Here is an 18,620-nt window from a genome sequence, read left to right as displayed (position 1 = left end):
CAGAGAGCCAGCACCAATGACAGCTCTCGACTACAGTGTTGAAACCTCTGGACCACAAAATCCTTGCTCTGAATTGGGCTCTTTTCATGCCACCTTTCCAAAGGCTGCTAACTGTCCAGCCAGTCGTGCCACCTGCTCAGCAGCTGCAAACAGCTGAGTGACTCAGTGTTCAGCCATCTTTACTGCAGCCACAAACTACACAGTTACAGGCTGCACTGACTTCCTTTCCACCAACAGCCAAGCTACAGTTGATGTCGCAAATAAGTACTGGTGCCAGCACAACCTAGAGAACAAAGGGAGAAGTACCAACCCTGTCATGCCCTTCCTGGTGACTCCATTGTCTGACGCCGAAGGTTACTAGTTGGACAATACATCTCAATCGTCTTTTCGATTTCATCACCTGATGCGCTTGTCAGTTTCAATAAGACCGTGTCCCCATTGCAGAATATAAGCCAATTCTCCAGCCATGTCCTTAGAATGGCACAGGCTTTGGGCTTAGTGACCCAGGAGGTGGCTTCCTTTGTTCAAGCACCCATCTTCAATGTGGATTACAACAAAAATCCAAGAAAACTATTAAAGTAAAACCTGAAAAACACTTTACCCAAACCAGTATTAAAAATAGTCAACACAAAAACCAGTACAGCTAAATGTACTTTACATTATTGGGTTAATAAATATGGTAACTACAAAACTTGGTAATTTTACTTCAAGTTTGGAATGTGATTACATTGCTTATTTATTTTCCCACCAGTGTCTTCAGTGTGATTCTGACATCAAAACTTATAACACATTCACTGCAGTGATGAAAATGCTGTGCCAATACAAGGAGGATGTTGGTTCAAGAATTAGCAGGTACTGCCTTTGACATGAGTGGAACCCTATTCAGTTGTGCAACTGCTTGCGTGTAGGGCTAAACTGGCTATGGGGATGTGGACGTTCCCATAAGCCCTGCCTCCAGTGTCTTCCCATGCCCAGTTTCCAGTTAGACCTTCATGCGTCTAATGTGAAGGTCCAAACAGGACTTTGTAAGCACATTCAGCTGAACGTGTTTACAGAGTTCCTGTGATTGTGAGCTCTGCCTTATCAGCTGAAATTGCTTACAGAGGACTCTTCAGATCTCCTCCCTCAATGCCAGCCGTGCAGGAACTTTGGGGATGCCCAAGTGCATGCCCAAGTCCCCATACCCAGTTTAGCTCTACACACAAGTAGGTGCACACCTGAAAAGGGCTTGTTGCACTGTGTGAGATTGTTTTCAATTTGTCATTATTCTTAGAACTTGGATCTGGTGGTGAGGTGAGTGATCCTATACTCCAATAATGCTTGGAGGTAGGTGATACACCACCACTCTGCTGGCGCCCATATCTTGTATGTGCTCAACCCATGGGTGGAGGCGAAACTCAGTGTTTAGGAACTCCTCAAATAGCATAAATCCACAACCCTGGCATTCTTGAAAACACTACCACTGTTCACCAATGAGGAGTTCTGCTGGCAATGACGATCACATGCCACCCCCATATGGAGGGAGACAATAAATTCAGGTTGATGTCAGCAGGCCCACAGCACATGTCTCTACATTGGAACACATACATTGATGTTACAGCACTGTGACGACCCCCACCTTATACTGCTCCTTTATTCTTTCCTGAACCCAAGGATGCAGCACAGATGCAGGTGTCAAGTGGTATGGAATGTGACACGCCTTTCACTTCTTAGGCCCCACAACTATACAGTTCTGCACCCTAACCCCAAATTCTCCCTTCCGTTGCCACCATAGATCTGTACCCTTCCCAGGTACTCCAAGGACCACACCAGTTGTAATTGTAATTTATTAACAAGTAGTTAGTGCAGGTACAAAGGCTTAACAGTTTCCTCAGTTCTCAAGCGTAATGGTTGTAAAGCACAATGCGTAATGGCTTCAGTCAGTAATTTCTCTGAAATGGTTCAAATATAACTTCACTGTTCTCCTGCCTACTCTACCCCTACTAGGCTACACTATTCTCTTCCCCACACACTAATCCACTCAAACAACACAGCACGCAGACCCTTCCTATTTCTTGTCTCTCAAATCACTTTAATCTCAATCTCTCTCTCTCTCTCTCTCTCTCTCTCTCTCTCTCTCTCTCAGACTTCTAATCCATAACTCATACCTTCTGTCCTGTTAGCAGAAGCATATATGCTCACACAGTCCTCCCGCTCCTCACATTCTCTCATGGCCAATCCAGACACTCCACACCAACATCCAATTAGCACACTCTTTCCATCTGTCACTCACTCCCCTTCTAAGGCTTTATACTTACTGATCAAATACACAGTGAGTACCTTCTTTAAACCTTTTCACCATTCATATTAATTAATAAACTTAACAACACAGCCTAATACAGTAGAACATCACAAGCACCACAACTCCATGGACTCCTGTGGCATAGCCAGCAATAATCCCATTGCTGTGGCTCCATACAGGCTGAGTTCAAGTCCCGTTGTGCTGCTCACAAGCATTGTTTTTGAGCATAACACCCAAAAGGAATGAAAAATAGGCCTTATAACACAGCATCCACACATCTCTGTTGGACTACACAGAAGTCCCAAACCTTCTTTGGGACAAGGGTTCAAGACCCACTGAAGGAAGGAAAGATGCTTTTGCCAAGCAAGGAAAGGGAGGAACCAGGACACACAAGGGAAGCCTGAGAGCAGCAACCTTAAGTAGCTAGCAATCAGGGCATGAGGGTGAGAAGCAGGAGACATGAGTTCAGGTCCCATTGGGGAGAAGGGGGAACATGACCCCCACCTGTATTTCCATGCCTGGCAACCAACAGTCACGACTGAGGCAGAAGCAGGAATGAGTTCCCAGGACCCAGATCCACACTGCAAACACCACAAAGCAATTTCCTGTCCACTCAATTACAGCAGCAGACAGGCGAAAGACACATCATGTAGCATTTGTCTTCCCCCGTCTGTCAACACCAAGTCAGAGTTGCCAGGAGCACTGAGGGTGAACCGCTCAGAGAGCTTCAGCTATGGGGTGGTATACAAATGCAATAAATAAATAAATAAATAATACAGGAGGAGCCCAGGTCAGATCGAAGAATTTATCTTTTACATACAGGAGGTCCCCAGTTCGAATCCAGGTTTATAACCCCAAATTAGAGAGGATGGGCTCACTCTGCCCCAGCTGTGCTAATCAGGCGTGGTGCTGCCTCTTATGCAGTTTCTCTTTATCTTGTTGAATTTTAAACTATATCTTTTACTATAATGTAATGATTTCTTATCTCAGTTTCATATCGTTAGCTTGTGATGTTGCAGTCAGTCTCTCTATGTTAATTCACGGCTAAATTACATGTGTGATACAGGAGATCTGTGATTGGATCTCCCAATGTTTTTTTTAAAAACCGTGAAAGCCATTTTGGAAGACGAATAACAATGTTAAAACTGCTTTTACCTTTGAGGAAAAAGGAGCTGCCGGGCTTATTATTTTGTTTTTGCCTTTGAAATAACCTGATATCTAGACATTATTATTATTATTATTATTATTTATTTATATAGCACCATCAATGTACATGGTGCTGTACAGAGTAAAACAGTAAATAGCAAGACTCTGCCGCATAGGCTTACAATCTAATAAAATCATAGTAAAACAATAAGGAGGGGAAGAGAATGCCAACAGGTACAGGGAAGGGTAAGCAGGCACAGGGTAGGGAAAAACTAACAGTAGAAAGTAACAGTAGAAGTCTGCACAACATCAAGTTTTAAAAGCTTTAGGAAAAAGAAAAGTTTTTAGTTGAGCTTTAAAAGCTGTGGTTGAACTTGTAGTTCTCAAATGTTCTGGAAGAGCGTTCCAGGCGTAAGGGGCAGCAGACGAAAATGGACGAAGCCGAGCAAGGGAAGTAGAGGCCCTTGGGCAGGCGAGAAACATGGCATCAGAGGAGCGAAGAGCACGAGCGGGGCAATAGTGTGAGATGAGAGAGGAGAGATAGGAAGGAGCTAGACCGTGAAAAGCTTTGAAGGTTAACAGGAGAAGTTTATATTGGATTCTGAAGTGAATTGGAAGCCAATGAAGAGATTTCAGAAGCGGAGTAACATGGTCGGAGCGGCGTGCTAAGAAGATGATCTTTGCGGCAGAGTGGTGAACAGAAACCAACGGGCTGATGTGAGAAGAAGGAAGGCCAGAGAGAAGAAGACAGATCTCTATTATTAAGAATATGTTAAATCCATATATATGTTTGCATTGACTGTAGCTTTTGTGTTTACAGTTATGTTTTGAAGCCATGTCCAACATGTTTGGGAGATCCTAAAGATCCAGTGAACCTTCCTTGCGATCATGCGTATTGTCACAATTGTATCAAACAATGGCTGGTGCCAGGACAGATGTTCTGTCCATTCTGCAAAACCAGCCTACCGGAAAACTATACTCCCACAGTATCCGAGGAACTCAGGTAAAGCCTTATCCCTCATCCAGCAAATAATCCAGTTATGAATGTGAGCCTCTAAGGTGAGTGCCAATCCTTATGTTGCCAAAACAGCATCACTCACACAAAAGAGGGAACTCTCAGCCGGCTCAGAGGATCCCTAAAGTTTACAGAAATCCAAAGAAATCTTCAGGAAAAAAATCTGAGGTGGCAAAAAACAAATCGACCCCAAAACATCCCGATAAGGACTGGACATGCTCAATGTCCATGGTATGCTGAGTGTCTGTTGTGAGGGTTGGGGAGGGATAGAAAACTGGGACGCAGCGACAACGGAATGGAGTATCCTGGATGATAGCATGATTGGCCCGAACAGGAGCACTCACTCACATATCAACCAGTTGGCTATACATTGCTTGGCGATACTCAAATATTATGTTCTTCATTTGACTAGATCAGTAATTCTCATCAATTTCCTCCCCTCCCTGACAGCATTGCTATAGAAAAAAATGGCCAGTTCCGTAAGTTTTGCAACAGTTTTTTCATAAACCTGGTTTCCACAATGTGTTTCAAAGACAATGAGCCCCCAGAAAAAGCTGTGATCCAGGAGTTGCTGAACCTGCTGTTTGTTAATTTGAGAGGTATGTTCACATGCTCCAATTTTTTCCCCTACTTTGAATGAACTTGCTTTATTATTGCTCTAGACTGAATTGCACTATATCTCTAGGTTCTGGTAACTCCACTGTACATACAAAATCTCTGTCCCCTTTCGATGATGTGGTGGATAAAACTCCTGTAATACGTTCTGCCTTGTTAAAGTTGCTCCTAAAATACAGGTAAGGGCTTTTACACTCAATCTGGGAGGTGCAGCAATACCTCATGCTTCACCTTCAATTTTAACCCTACTGATGCTTGAAGTCCTCATGTGGGTGCAATTATCACTTTTCTGAAACACTGTTGTTTCTTCTCATACTCCTTTCCTTTATAGAATATGGTTAACATCAGTAGAAGTGTTCATTAATAAGGAGGTTTCTTTGTTTCTATAGCTTCAATGATGTGAAAGTCTATGTACAAAAATATTTATCGCAAGTAGAAGCGAGTTGCATCCAAGACAAAGACGATAAAACAGAACTGTACATTCTGTTTGTCAACTGCTTTGAGGTAAGCATATTTTCCCAATCTCTTTTCAAGGTAATTTTGTGGAGGGTGTACAGATTCTTGTATAACGGTCTATGGATTTGAAAAGAATTGTTTTGTTTTTGCTATGTCGTAAAGCCTGGGCTAAGTTGCCTGGGCTCTCTGTTTCTTTTTACTTTGCAAAGACCAAGACGCAGCCTCCACCCACAACCTCCTCATGTTGACAGGGAAGGTCAGCAGTGAAGCTGAATCTGCATTCAGCTGAATGCAGTTACCATCCCTTATGCCAGGGGTGGGCAACCACTCAAGAACTGGAGGCTGTAGGTGCAGATGTGTGCGCTCACGTATGCACAGGGATGGGATTGTTGGGGGACACTAAAATGCCAAAACAGTGATTCCCCACCACTACCACCAGCCCAGGTGATCAGCTTGGGCTCCTATGGGCTGTTCTACAGGATTGGGAACTGTGATGGCACAGGCTTCCCAGTCCCGGTTACAGCACCACTGAAAACCTTCCTTGCCAACATGGGATGGTCGGGGTTGATGGTGCAGAGCTGGCATGAGTGTTTCTGCATCTTGTTTAAGCGTTGTATTTCTGAATGGCTGAGGAGAGCTTTGCTATATAGCCAGCCCTGCCTGTTGTATACATGTTCAGAAAGGAAGCTGATTAGACAAGAAGCTATTTGTTATCTGGTATTTCAGCAGTGAAAAAACAACTACCCAGAGTGACCAGTCTTTTCCCCCTCTAGCATTATGTTTGTATAATTATCAAGCTACCAATCGTGGATCATGTCAGGGGAAAATCATGTTCATTGCTCTTCAGAAATGACAGTCTGAACACAGCTTGGTTTTAGCATTCACTTAATAGGGGTGGGAAATCTGCTGGAGTCTGCAAGGAATTTCAGATGGGGGGAAATTGCATTTTCTTACCATGGTTCTGCTTCCTGCTTCTTCCGCATTTGAAATGAGCTGAAATTACACTGGGAAGAGAGCAGCAACTACGTGGCTTGTAAAGTTCAGTACAGTTGAATGGAATACTGCCCTCTAGTGGACGCTTTATAGTGCAACATATCTCAGAAGCGTCGGGTTTTCTGATGATTAAGGAGACACAGGAAGCTCACAGTGTCGTCAAAATGACACGCAAAAGTCTGTGAGTGACGTACATACCATAAAATGCTTGTTTGAAGAAGCCCTGCATGCTGGCAATGGTCAGGAGTCAAATGAGCCAGAACCACCTATCCACTTTCCCTCTCCCTCCCCTCCCATCCCCCTCTCTCTCACACTCAGAGTAAATTAAGAGGGAGCACAATTCCCCCACCCCCAGCAGCGCAGATTATACACTGAACTAATCATTGCTTGAGATTGCAATTGGAAAATACTATCTTTTTTTTTTTTAGGATTCTATGTATGAGAAACTGGGAGATGCCTCTGAGGAAATCAAGACAAACCATCTCAAAGAGAATGGACGCTTTTTGGCAAACTATTTACAGGGAAGCAGGAGCAGCCAAGAAATCTCTCAAGAAGCCACCATTGCATACTTGCAGGGAGTGGCCAAGATCCGGCTGTGCATGGATAGGGCTGCAGAGCTGCTCTTTGAATTTCATGGAACCTCAGGCAAGTGGGATTATGATCATCACATGGGGATGTAAATGTACCAAATAACTGTTCTAAGAAATTATTGATCACATAATGGACTTCTCCTTTGTGTTCATATTTAAGAGAAAAATGGAACACTGCTTTTGGACCTCTGTAGTCTTCTCTATACTGTCACCAGGGTTCTCCTCTTTCAAATGCAAAGCTTTGCAAGACATTTGTTCTTCAGTGCTTCTAAAAATGCCATATTATCAATAGTTGAGCATAATAAGGAAACAAAACTTTATTTCCCTTCTCTCTGCAGATGGCAGTGATGAAAAGTCACTCTACTTGCAAAGAATGAGGCAGTTCTGCAGTGTGATTCAAAATGACTGGTATCGAGTGTACCTTGTCCGAACACTTACTAACCAGTATGGGATGGATTTCACACAGACACTTTCCAATGAATCTAAGTGTCAATGGATATTTCCAGCAGAAATAATTCAACAGGTAGTACAGATCTGTCACATAGCACCTTCTAGATTGTGATTATTCGTTAGTAGTTTATGAGGGTCAGATTGGGCAGACGTTAAGAGGGAAATTTGTTAAAATGAAATAAATGAATTGTTTTGCTTTGGCTGTGACTTGTTTCCCTAAACACAATCTGATGTATTGCCCAGAGAGAGTTCAGTGTAACATAGAATCAAGGAATGCCTGCATAGGTGTCTATCAGCACAGAGCATCCTAGCCTTGTGTGAGGGAGTTCAGATTGACCCATGTATCCCATAATGACTTGGGGTTTAATCTAATGTCACACTAGCAGACATCCGCTTGCATGATGGAACTTTCCCCCTCTCTCCTCCCTGCTGCAGCCCTCTGTGCCACCCAAAGTTTGACTTCAGAGGATTTCCCAGCCCTTTTGAGCAAATTTTGGGAGTGCACGGGGAGCTGAGTGGGAATCACTTCCATTCAATTCCAATGACAGAACTGTTTCCGTCAGTGTAATGACACTGTTGGAAACAACCCATATTAATCCTATAAATGTCTTTTGCATTGACACTGTTAAAAGTAGACTTTCTTTTTGGTGTTATGTGGCTTCAGAATCTTCAGCGTAGTCAGATGGATCGATTCTTGGTATGTGGCAAAAACTACAGAGTGGTGCGCGATGCATTAGAAAAAGTAATCATGGAATGCCAGACAGACAGCATAACAGAAGCTCTGAAGGTAAGGGCCTTTCTTTTGATCAACATAGCTGTTCTTTATTGAAATTAAGAAGGCCTTCTAATTTTGTAACTAAGAAAGCATCGTGGATATCATGCATTCTTGTTGATGGTTCCTTCCTTCTTTCTCTTTAATTCGTATCGGCTGCATAGAAGGAAGCATTCTAGCTTACTATTTTGGTGGGGGTTTTATTGCTTATGCAGAAAAAAAATGTATGTGTACTGGTATTTTCTCTTCAAGTTTTTCAAAGCGGAACAGTAATCTAATACTGGATTGACTTTATTTTAATTATTTTAAAGTATTTTAAATACTATTTCTCAAATATTAATTGGTGAAGTGGATGAATGATAAGCCATTCACAGATTGACCAGAACATTTCACATAGAGCCAGTATTTTTATTTTTATTTTTGCTCTTTAATGATATTTTTGTCCTTATACCAGTTTAAGAAGCTCCTCACATGTTGTACTCCAGCCTGGGGTGAGAGTTACTTACTGGAAGTTACTGAGAATGAATAGAGAAATCATAATTACAATGTTGCGCAAGCTGATTGGATTTTTCTGAGTACGAGCTTGGAACAGTGCTTCTTGTGCAAGTCTCTAAACATCTTCTTGACTGTTCCAAGTCTTTAAACAACCTCTTGCCTGGTTAACTGAAGCAAGTAAGAATTGGCCCAACCCATGGATTTAACCCACTTATTTTGTTGGTTAAATCTCTGAGTTGTTTCTCACTCAGCAACCCAGAGTTCTGGGTTTGCATGTCACAGAGCACAACCCAGGAACTGGCGTTCCTGGGCTGTCTACTAAACTAGAAACAAAGCGGAAGCAATGAGAGGGTGGGAGGTAGCATGCTTGGCACCACGTGGCCTGACACCCAATGGTGTCAGGCCACGTGGGCCCTTGGGTAGTCATTAAAAAACCCTTGGGTTGTTTAAACAACCCTTGGGTAGTCATTATGTGTGAAGTAGGTCATTGTTTCTAGGCAGAGGGACCTTTACACAAGTTTTCTCCCTTTTTAGTTCACAAATAACTAACGTAAATATGGTTGACTAGCATGCTAATAAAAAGCTTTGTGATCCAGTAAGTTTTTTAATTGCAAGGCTGTTCTTGTACAGATAATTTTTCATGTTTGCGCAAAGGTTTTTAAAACTTTTTTATTGCAATATTTCACTTAATCAAGAATAAGGAAAAAGAAGGGCAACTCAATAAGGAAAAAGTAAAATTTACATAAAACGGAGAAAACAATAGAAGACACGGAGAATGGGATAGGGGGGTTGTGGTGTTTCAGGCAGATTAAATTGATGAAACAGTCTAAACTGGAGACTATTGCGCATAGGTTGCAAGAAAAAGTGACCAGATGTCATCATATTTGTCTTCTTTACACTTGTGTCAATACATAGCCACTAAAATAGGTAGAAGAATCTTTGCACAAAGTTTAGTGTTGTCCTCTGTGCTAATATCCCTGACTGCTACTAGTATTTAAGTGGGCGTTCCACTATTAGTTATTTTTCCCTCTTTACTTTCCCAGTTCCCTGAGTCATGGTAACGTCTGTCTTTCTTGTCAGGTATATAACAGGTCCAAGTCTGAACAGGCTGTTCATTTTCTCTTGGCTGTCTTCAGAGAGCTCACATCTCTGTATGGATGTAGAGACCCAAATCTTCACCCTAAGCCAAAGGTAAATCCCTTGCACTGTTCCCAGATGGTATTGCTGTTTGCTCAGGGGAGCAAACCCTTGTTTCCTTAGAGAAGAAGGAGCTTGAGGCTGCAGGCAATAGAGGAGAGACTGGAGAGGAGGCTTATTTCCCCTCAAAGATGGAAGCCTCTTCTGCAACAGCTTTCATTTAAAACTTGGCTGGTAAAGAAATGTAATAAGTAAATAAATGATGAATATTGATTGCCTCCTTCAGAATATTACGTTACATCATCATAGCTAACCATAAAAAGAGTGAAGCGGGCCTTTTGAGTCTGGCTGACAAATCTTACTTTACTTTTTGTTTTAAAAAATAATTGTTTCCCTCACCAGCAATGTGATGTTCTTAGAGAGTTTATCCAGAACTCCAAAGTCCTTCCTTCTCCAGAACTGGAAGTGTTTGCAGAATCTCTTATGGCCAACAGTTTCCCCTCACTGACACTGAGCCCACAGGATTCCAGTCACAAGAGGATGGTGATTGAAATGGCAGTTCACACTGCAGCTGTTTTACTGTCTGGACAGAATCGAATCCTTGAACCTCTACGGAATCTGGCATTCTCACCCAACATCATGCAGGTGAAGAAATGTCTGCTGAACTTTCTTTAGCATTCCTATCTTCCATTCCTTAAATAATTACTACTTTATTTGTATTTGCCTTTTTGTTAAGTCATTTGCATTTGGGGGGAAATCATGGTTTACCCTCGTCTCATTATTCCTTCTCTTTGGTTACAAGAGGAAGTAAGTTAACTATATCTGGGGATTAGCAAGTCCTTTAGGCCAATCATATCAGAGTCTGTCGTAAAAGAGATGCCACTACGTTACTGTACTATCACCTTGATTCTCGTTCTCTCTTTGTCCCTCTCTCCTGCAGAATGCTTTTTTACCAACAATGCCAGAAGATTTATTAGCTCAGGCTGTGAATTGGTTGGCAACAGCAACGCTTAAGTGGTATAGTAAGTACTGTGTGCAATCTTAAGAGTAAACTAAGAGGAGCTGTTGTTTCAGTGATGCTTTCCAATGAACGGTGAAGATTAGTTTTGTTAATTTCAGATATTGAGTTTTGTTAATTTCAGATATTGTATTATCTCAAATTGAATTACCCTGTAGTATCCATTTTGGCTAATGGACATGCGTCACTGTGCCCTTTCATAGCAGGGGTGGGAACTGCTCCTTGTATTGTATTGCTTTTATTGGAATTGGAATTGTTTTTAAAGTTGTGTTTTTAATATTAAATATTAAATTGTATTTTAATATTTATATGTGAACTACTTAGGATTTTTATTATATTTAGCAGTATATAAATCACAAATAACTAAATAAATAATGTAAAATGTTTTTACCCTGCTTTTCAGCAGAAAATCCCTCTGAACAGCTTACATAAGATCAATAACAGGGTAGTTCCTGCCCCCACAGGTTTACAATCTAAAAGACATGATGGAAAAGGGGCTGGTGAGGGAAGAGTAAAATAGTAAACTTAAGCAACACTTCTTAAAATTGCAAAGTTCTTACAATGGCCAGCTTGAATGGAAACAGTTCAGGGAGAGCAGGAACCAAATACCGCTGGTCTCTCGGCAGAGCTGATGGAGTGGACCCTCCTTCCCATCTCTCCTTTTATCCTCCAAGATTTTACAGAGGAAAAGAGTCCACTCTTGCGCATGATTGGGTGGGGCTAGGGGCAGAGTCTAGCAACTTGCATGGCACGATGGACAATGGTGAGACAACTCAATTCATTCTGAAAAGTGCCACAAGTAGGAAGCAGGAACGAATAGTACGCAAACAGATGGATCCAGATGACAAAGCACTGAGACAAGCCACACACTACAGGGCAAGCCAAATCAATACAATATACTTATTGTGCTATATTGCATGTATACCACATGACTAGCCCAAGATCAGTCAGTGAGTTCATGGCCAGAATTCTTAAACAGAAATAACAGTTAAGTAACAGTAAAGAGAGAGTTAAGTGCTCCAAATACATTGAATTAAGAAGCAGGGTTTCCAGAGGAACAGTGTTTTATCTCCCACATGGGTTAAAGCCCCAGCACCTCTCCCTTATATCATTCAGACACTGATTTCATCTCCACTGCTGGCGACCAGCAGCCAAGAAACAAAATCTGTTTTCTTCCATGCAACAATCCATTCCAGCTCCCCAGCCACTCCAATCTTCCATACCTGCTTCTTGTTAAGTTATGCTTGTCTATTCCAAGTCACATAATTGTACTAGGATCTAAGCCCAGGAATCTGTTTTCCGTCATAGGACAAGATAATTGGAGGCAATGGTTGGATATACTAATTACAAAGCTAGGGTATCCAACCCTCCAACCACAATTAAGAACAATAATAAATCACAATACTATTTTAACCCTTTACAAAGGTCATATAAAGGGTTAAAATAGTATTGTGATTAATTATAGTTCTTAATTGTGGTTGGAGGGTGGATAACCTAGTTTTGTAATTCTGTCATAGGACTGCATACTGGAGTGGAGAAAATACCTTTGTGCAGGGTGTCTTTCCCTCACCACTCAACAACTGCAGTCTCCTGCCTCTTCAGATGTTGTGCTGAAGCAGGATTTTTAGGTATAAAGGATGCTTCCAGCTGAGGCTTTTATTGTGCAATCACTCTGCTATGTTTATGGATTCTTTTGGTAGATGATGTGGGGTATCTCTACATTAAAGAAAACCCTTGTACTCTTACCGGGCTTTTTTCTTCTGAAGCCTTTCCGGGTTTACAATGCACTCCATTAAATGGCAACCACGTGATTTGGAATTGAAAACTTCCCCTCTCAGCAGTGCTCTATTATGTTCAATGAAACTGTTCTATCTAGTGGCTGTATCGCAATGCCAGCTTTACACACTGCAGATATCCCACAATAATTTTAATTATTGCATTATCTTTGATCTTTTAAAAAGCGAGGTTATGGGGGAAAGCACGGGAGACATCCTGGAGGTGTACAACATCACATAAAGGAACCACTATCTTTTGTGAGTGGCCAATCACAAGTGTGCAATACATTGCTCATGTAGAGAAGCTCCTGGTCTTCAGTTTGTAGCTGTCCCATATTTTCCTACCACTTCCTCCATCTTTTTTTTTTACTAGAATAAAAAAACATTAAAGAGGAAAAACATATTAGCTGTTTAATACCTTTCGATTGGTAGCACTGTGAGCCCTCTGGAAACACCTTTAGTTTCAATGATCTCATACAACAAAGACAACCATGGGGTGAGCCCATAATTCTTTTCCAGCCACATAAAAATTTACACCCTATTTCTCCTCCTCTCATGTTCCTCGTTGCAGACAAACCCCCAAATTTTATTTTCTCTCACATTTTCCTTTCTTCTCTATTTAAGTTTTTGTTTTCTTAATAAATCTACCTGGTGGGAGAACAATGAGAACAAGGGTTGAGCTGTGTGGAATCCTAGCTGAAGGAGATGCTTTACCCTGAAGAGATTACATTGGAGACTCTGGGTCAAAGGAATAAGAAAGCATGCATTTATTGCAGGAAATATATGTTGTATAGGAAGGTCTCCAACCCAAGATGGAATGAGATCGAAAAGGGTGTCTCTTCTCTGAGAGGCAAAAGCACGAACAAGAACGAAGTAGGAATTGAGGTCAGCAACTCTAGGAGTATAGAATTAGAAGGAAGGTCAGCATAGATCAGAGGACCATCTAGGAAGCTTGGAGTTCCTCTATCTATTCCCTTTCCATGCAGACACACCAACCTTTTCCCTTTTCTTTTTGAAGCTAGCTGAGTATGCACCCACACTACCAACACAGGGGAAGGAGAGAATTTTCAATTTTTTTTAGGTTCATCTTGATGATTTATCAATACGTTAAGGGAGGAGCTGAAAGCCAGAAAGCATTCTTTCTCCAAAATTCGTCTTGTTCTCCCCTACTTCCCTCTGGAAGAATTTGCATGTTAACCAATAGCCACCTTCATAGGATTTCCATAATATTAAAGAGTTTGGGGAGGAACGTTTGGAGGACAAAAGAATTAACAAATGCATTTTAAAATAATATATTTCTTCTTCATGGTCTCTGTGCTTCACACACATGGGCTCTGCGCCTGCACGGAGCATCTTCGGGAAACTACTATAGCTAGAGGCATTTCAAGTGGGAACCCCTCCCCCAACGTAATCCGGGTATATTCCAATGGTTCCCGCCTTCCCCTCAGTCTCTTTTCAACCGCCATTGTGGTAGTATTGTGAGGGAAGCTGTTAGCTAGTTTAACTCTTCAAGAGGCGTTTTTATTCTAACTTTCCTTTCTTCTATTTATTGTTTCGTATTTATTTATTTATTTATTTATTTATTTATTACATTTTTATACCGCCCAATAGCCGAAGCTCTCTGGGCGGCTCACAAAAATTAAAACCACAGTAAAACACCCAACAGGTTAAAACACAATTATGAAATACACTATAAAAAGCGCAACCAGGATAAAACCACACAGCAAAGTTGATATAAGATTAAAATACAGAGTTAAAACAGTAAAATTTAAATTTAAGTTAAAATTAAGTGTTAAAATACTGAGTGAATAAAAAGGATTTATTATTATTATTCCTCCTTTACGGTTTGTGTTTGTCTTTGATCACCCACTTGGGCGTATGGCCCTCAGGTCGCCATTTCGACAATGTAAATTGTGACCAACAATTATATTTTTGATCTCACATAACTAACAAAATGTTGAAGACATTGGGCTTTATGTACTAATCTGATAATCTTGTTACTTGTGATGATTCCAGTTTTAAGTAAAAAAGCAAAAGGGAACAGGGAGGTCGAGTAAAATTTTAGCTAGGCTTCAGTTTTATTTGCTGTCCACATGCATAGTATTAAAAAAAAGGAAGGGTAAAAGAAGAATGGAAAGGGGAAATATGAAAACTACAACATTTGGAGGGTGTGGTTTTCAGTAGGAATGTGTGTAGGAAAACAGGTAAGTGCTTGAGTGCTGTTTAGAATGGCTCTTTGTTCCATTGCCATGCGGTTGTGTTGATTTCACTTCCTCCTGCCCTTTTTGTTTTTCAAACAGCATGTCCAAATGGCCATCCCTGCGCTATTGGAGAGGTAAGAGATTTCTCTGATGCTGTTTTCGATCTAGTTTATCTCTTTAAAAGCTGGCTGGGGTATATTTTACAAAGCACATTGTTTTCCTTCTACATTATATCTTGCTTAAGACTACTTTGGGCAAACTAAATCAGGAATGGGACTTTACCTTAATTTTTGTAATTGCTTAATAATGAGAGAGAGAGAGAGAGAGAGAGATGTGCCACGACACAGGCTCTGAACACCAGGACTGGCCGCGGCTACTCCCTGCTCAAGCCAAGCACCACCGCTTGCTACGCCTGAGGCGAGGGATAAAAACCACCTTCCAAACTATGTGGAGAAAGGGGTTAAATGGAGAAGGATTTCAATATATAAAATAATACACTGTGAGTTATATGTGCTGAGGTGAATTATTGTCAGAGTGGGTTCTAAATGTATAAACTTCAGATGATAAATGCCAAACAGACACGTGGGATTTTTGTGGCAGTTAAAAACAAAATAATGAAAATTTATTTTAAAAGTTCACAAGCTTTGTTTCAAAATAAAACATTTAAAAAAAATCTTTTTGAAACCTTTCAGCCAATCCTTTCACCCATTCAGATTTGCACTTTCCTTTCTCCCACACAATCACTCTTGAGCTTTCTTTATAATCAGTATTGTTTAATATACATCAACTATATGCACACCACACTCCAAAGACACCACTCTCTACACTGAACCTCAAATTCTCCAGACCCAAGTACTCTAAACACCAAGAGCTAATGCACAGAGAGCCCTAACGACTCTAAGGGCCTTGCTAGATGAGGCCTTAGCGCGCTTTGAGGCCCGGTTTCCCTGCTGTGCATCCAGATGACACACAGGGGAATCCGGGGTCAAGGCGCACTGAAGCCTCCCTTAGCGCGTCATAAGCGAAGTCGCTTATGGCGTGCCTTTTCCGCAGCCCTGGCCTGAGGCCGGGGCTGCGGAACGTCTAGGAAGGTCCATGGCTTTTTGCGACTGCTCGCTTACTCGCGAGTAGCCGGGAAAAGCCACGGACTGGGCACAGCGCTCTTACGAGCGCTGTGCCCATTGGGCCAGGGGCTTCCCGGGGCGGGGAGATGGTGGGGGGAAGGCAGGACCACCAGGAGAGGGAGGGCGACACACGGGACGGCGAGGGGGGGTGGAGGGCGACACATGGGACGGCAAGGGGGGGCGGAGGGCGACACACGGGACGGCGACATTGGGGGGGCGGAGGGCGACACAGGGGACAGGGAGGGAGGACGGATGGGGGGGCTTAAGTAAAAAAAAAAACCCTTACCTTGTTCGGAGTCTTCGGGGTGCACGTGGCCCCTTTAACAAAAAAAATAAATGGCCAACGCTGCAGGGCTTCCGTAGTCCCTGCGCGTTGGCTGTCTAGGAGGCGGGGAGGCGCACGCTAAAGTTAGCGCGCAGTCGCCCCGCCTCCATGCCGGCTTATCCGGCATGGTCTAGCAAGGCCCTAAGAGTACCTAAAAAGTCTCTCCCAAATCCCCTCAATCCTTCTCTTATATATCACTCCTCCCCCTCCTCAGACATTCTAACTCCACCCACTCAGGCCAACATTCTAAAAACCACAGACTTACAAACTCAGACATACATTTGGGAACTGACTTGTGGGCTGTAACGCCACAATATGTTTTAGCCACATCAGTTAGATTTCAGGGAAAGCAGAGCCAAACAGCTAGCTTCTCTATATCTGATTATAATCTTTGCTCTCTCTTGTTCTTTTAGTGTGGTGCTCCTATGGAATATGGTAGATGTATTGATTGTGGCGTTCAAATAGGAGGCCAGGACCACAAACCAGTGGCAAACTTTCAGAAAGCAGAGTAGGTTTTAACCTCAAGCTCTTGGAATGCTGAATCAAATAATCTTTCATTTATGCCTGTTTTAATGATTATATAAGCAACACTTCAAACCACTAAATATCCTTAATGTTTGTTCTGTCTTGTCATTTTGTTTTGTCTTGGGGAAGTTCTTTTTCACAGTTCCTTTTTGTCCACAGCAGCATTCTCTGACTTGTGGAGATCTTCCATGGGTCTTTGTGAGCCTCCTGAGCATTTGATCTTTATTTTGTTTTTTTTATTTCTATTCTTCCGGCTTTCTTCATGCTATATCTCTCGCTTGTTTTAACTTTTATGTCTTATTTTCATTTAAGCTGTTGGATGCTCCATGTGTACCTTGGGGACCTATGGCCTCCAAGGTGGCATTCAAGTACTGTTCTACTTGTGTGGCTGAAATCCGCCCTGCTGACAGACATTCTCAATGTTTGCTCTGTCTGGGAGAGAGACATATAACTGATTCCTGCCCACACACTCAGGGCTTTACCAAACAAGCCCGGAGAATTAGGCGTTTTCGCCTTCACACCCTTCTGTGGGAGCAAGCCATGATAGCTGCTGATTCCATAACCCAGAATTGCCCCTTTCATACTGCTTTTTCATTGATTTGTTCCAAACTAGCTCCATCTGTGTCCGACATAATATCAGATGTGCACTCAGCCAGAGTCACTTCTGAAATGGAGCCTGTCCAATAGGTAATTCCCTCCGTCAAATCCGGTTCTTCCACCGTAGTATTGCTGTAAGTCCATTCTCACCCCTTTGTAATACATGGAGAATTGTTACACCAATTTATTAAAATAAAAGAAGGTGAATATGCTGCAGCTGACTAGTAATGAACCCAAGAGGATACTGCAGAAGAAGAGGTGGAGGAGATATTGCAGGGATTGCTGTGAAATTATAATGGCTCTGAAATGGTGTCACTGGAAATAAGAACATGCCCACATTGAAAGTATTTACCTTTCCTCAGCTCTGCCAGTGACAGATGCTCATCCTCTGAACATAGAACTAGAGTGGGCAGACAAACACAAACACTTTTGTCATTTGTTGATTAGGTACCTTCCTAAAATGTGGTTATTTGCTCATTTTAGAGGGGGAAAGTTGTAATTATTATTTAAGCAACACATCCAACTGCTAAGTAATGTTGTTCCATGTCCTTAGTGGATGAGGAGCCATGTTGGGTTGGAGGTTGAATTGCTCCCCAGATCCCCCATGGGCTGAGTAACATCAGGGGCCACAGGGCAGGCTCCTGGCTAAGATGCCAGCTGGCCCTCTTGCGTCCAGTGCTTCGGCTGGTGAGAAAACTTTGCTCATCCCTTCCCTGCATGGAAAGGTGAAGGACAAGTGAAGCACACTCAGTCGGTGTGTATGGCCTGGAGACTTGCAAACCATGGCTGCCTGGCCCGCAAAGGCTTCTGGGTGAATGCCTGCTTCTGCCTTTAAGCTAGCAAACTGTTATTTTCAGTCTGTACCAGTCAGCAACATTCCTTTGTGTTATCGGAAAGATGGATCAAAAGCACAATTACAGTGATCTCATGAGAACATCAGGTGTCTTATCTGGAGGCTCTAACGAGCTGACATTCCAAGGTGGTTCAGTGGAAAAGCTGGCCATAACACAGTGCTTCCAAATAAGCCTTAACCTCAGGACTCAGCCAGCAGTGAGACCACTGGCTAAATGTAAAGCATCTGAGCAATCAGTCGTTCTCCCTCTCC

At 42.3% G+C, this 18,620-nt stretch overlaps 1 protein-coding gene across 1 annotated transcript in view; it reads left to right on the top strand.

The window, feature by feature from the left end:
* The window catches only part of LOC134394557 (E3 ubiquitin-protein ligase RNF213-like), a 121,750-nt gene that overhangs the window by 84,917 nt on the left and 18,213 nt on the right, over positions 1-18,620 (top strand). The window contains exons 40-52 of the mRNA XM_063120119.1: positions 752-852; positions 4,248-4,430; positions 4,893-5,041; positions 5,128-5,236; positions 5,447-5,561; positions 6,935-7,182; positions 7,442-7,619; positions 8,211-8,333; positions 9,894-10,004; positions 10,353-10,595; positions 10,891-10,972; positions 15,044-15,078; positions 16,807-16,901. Of these exons, the coding sequence (XP_062976189.1) occupies positions 752-852; positions 4,248-4,430; positions 4,893-5,041; positions 5,128-5,236; positions 5,447-5,561; positions 6,935-7,182; positions 7,442-7,619; positions 8,211-8,333; positions 9,894-10,004; positions 10,353-10,595; positions 10,891-10,972; positions 15,044-15,078; positions 16,807-16,901 (1,772 nt within the window). The remainder of the gene's footprint in view (positions 1-751; positions 853-4,247; positions 4,431-4,892; positions 5,042-5,127; positions 5,237-5,446; positions 5,562-6,934; positions 7,183-7,441; positions 7,620-8,210; positions 8,334-9,893; positions 10,005-10,352; positions 10,596-10,890; positions 10,973-15,043; positions 15,079-16,806; positions 16,902-18,620) is intronic.

This window comes from Elgaria multicarinata, chromosome 3 (assembly GCF_023053635.1).
Source record: "Elgaria multicarinata webbii isolate HBS135686 ecotype San Diego chromosome 3, rElgMul1.1.pri, whole genome shotgun sequence".
NCBI lineage: Eukaryota > Metazoa > Chordata > Lepidosauria > Squamata > Anguidae > Elgaria > Elgaria multicarinata.
The sequence above is the reverse complement of the archived record's forward strand: the minus strand, read 5'-3'. Positions and strand labels throughout refer to the sequence as shown.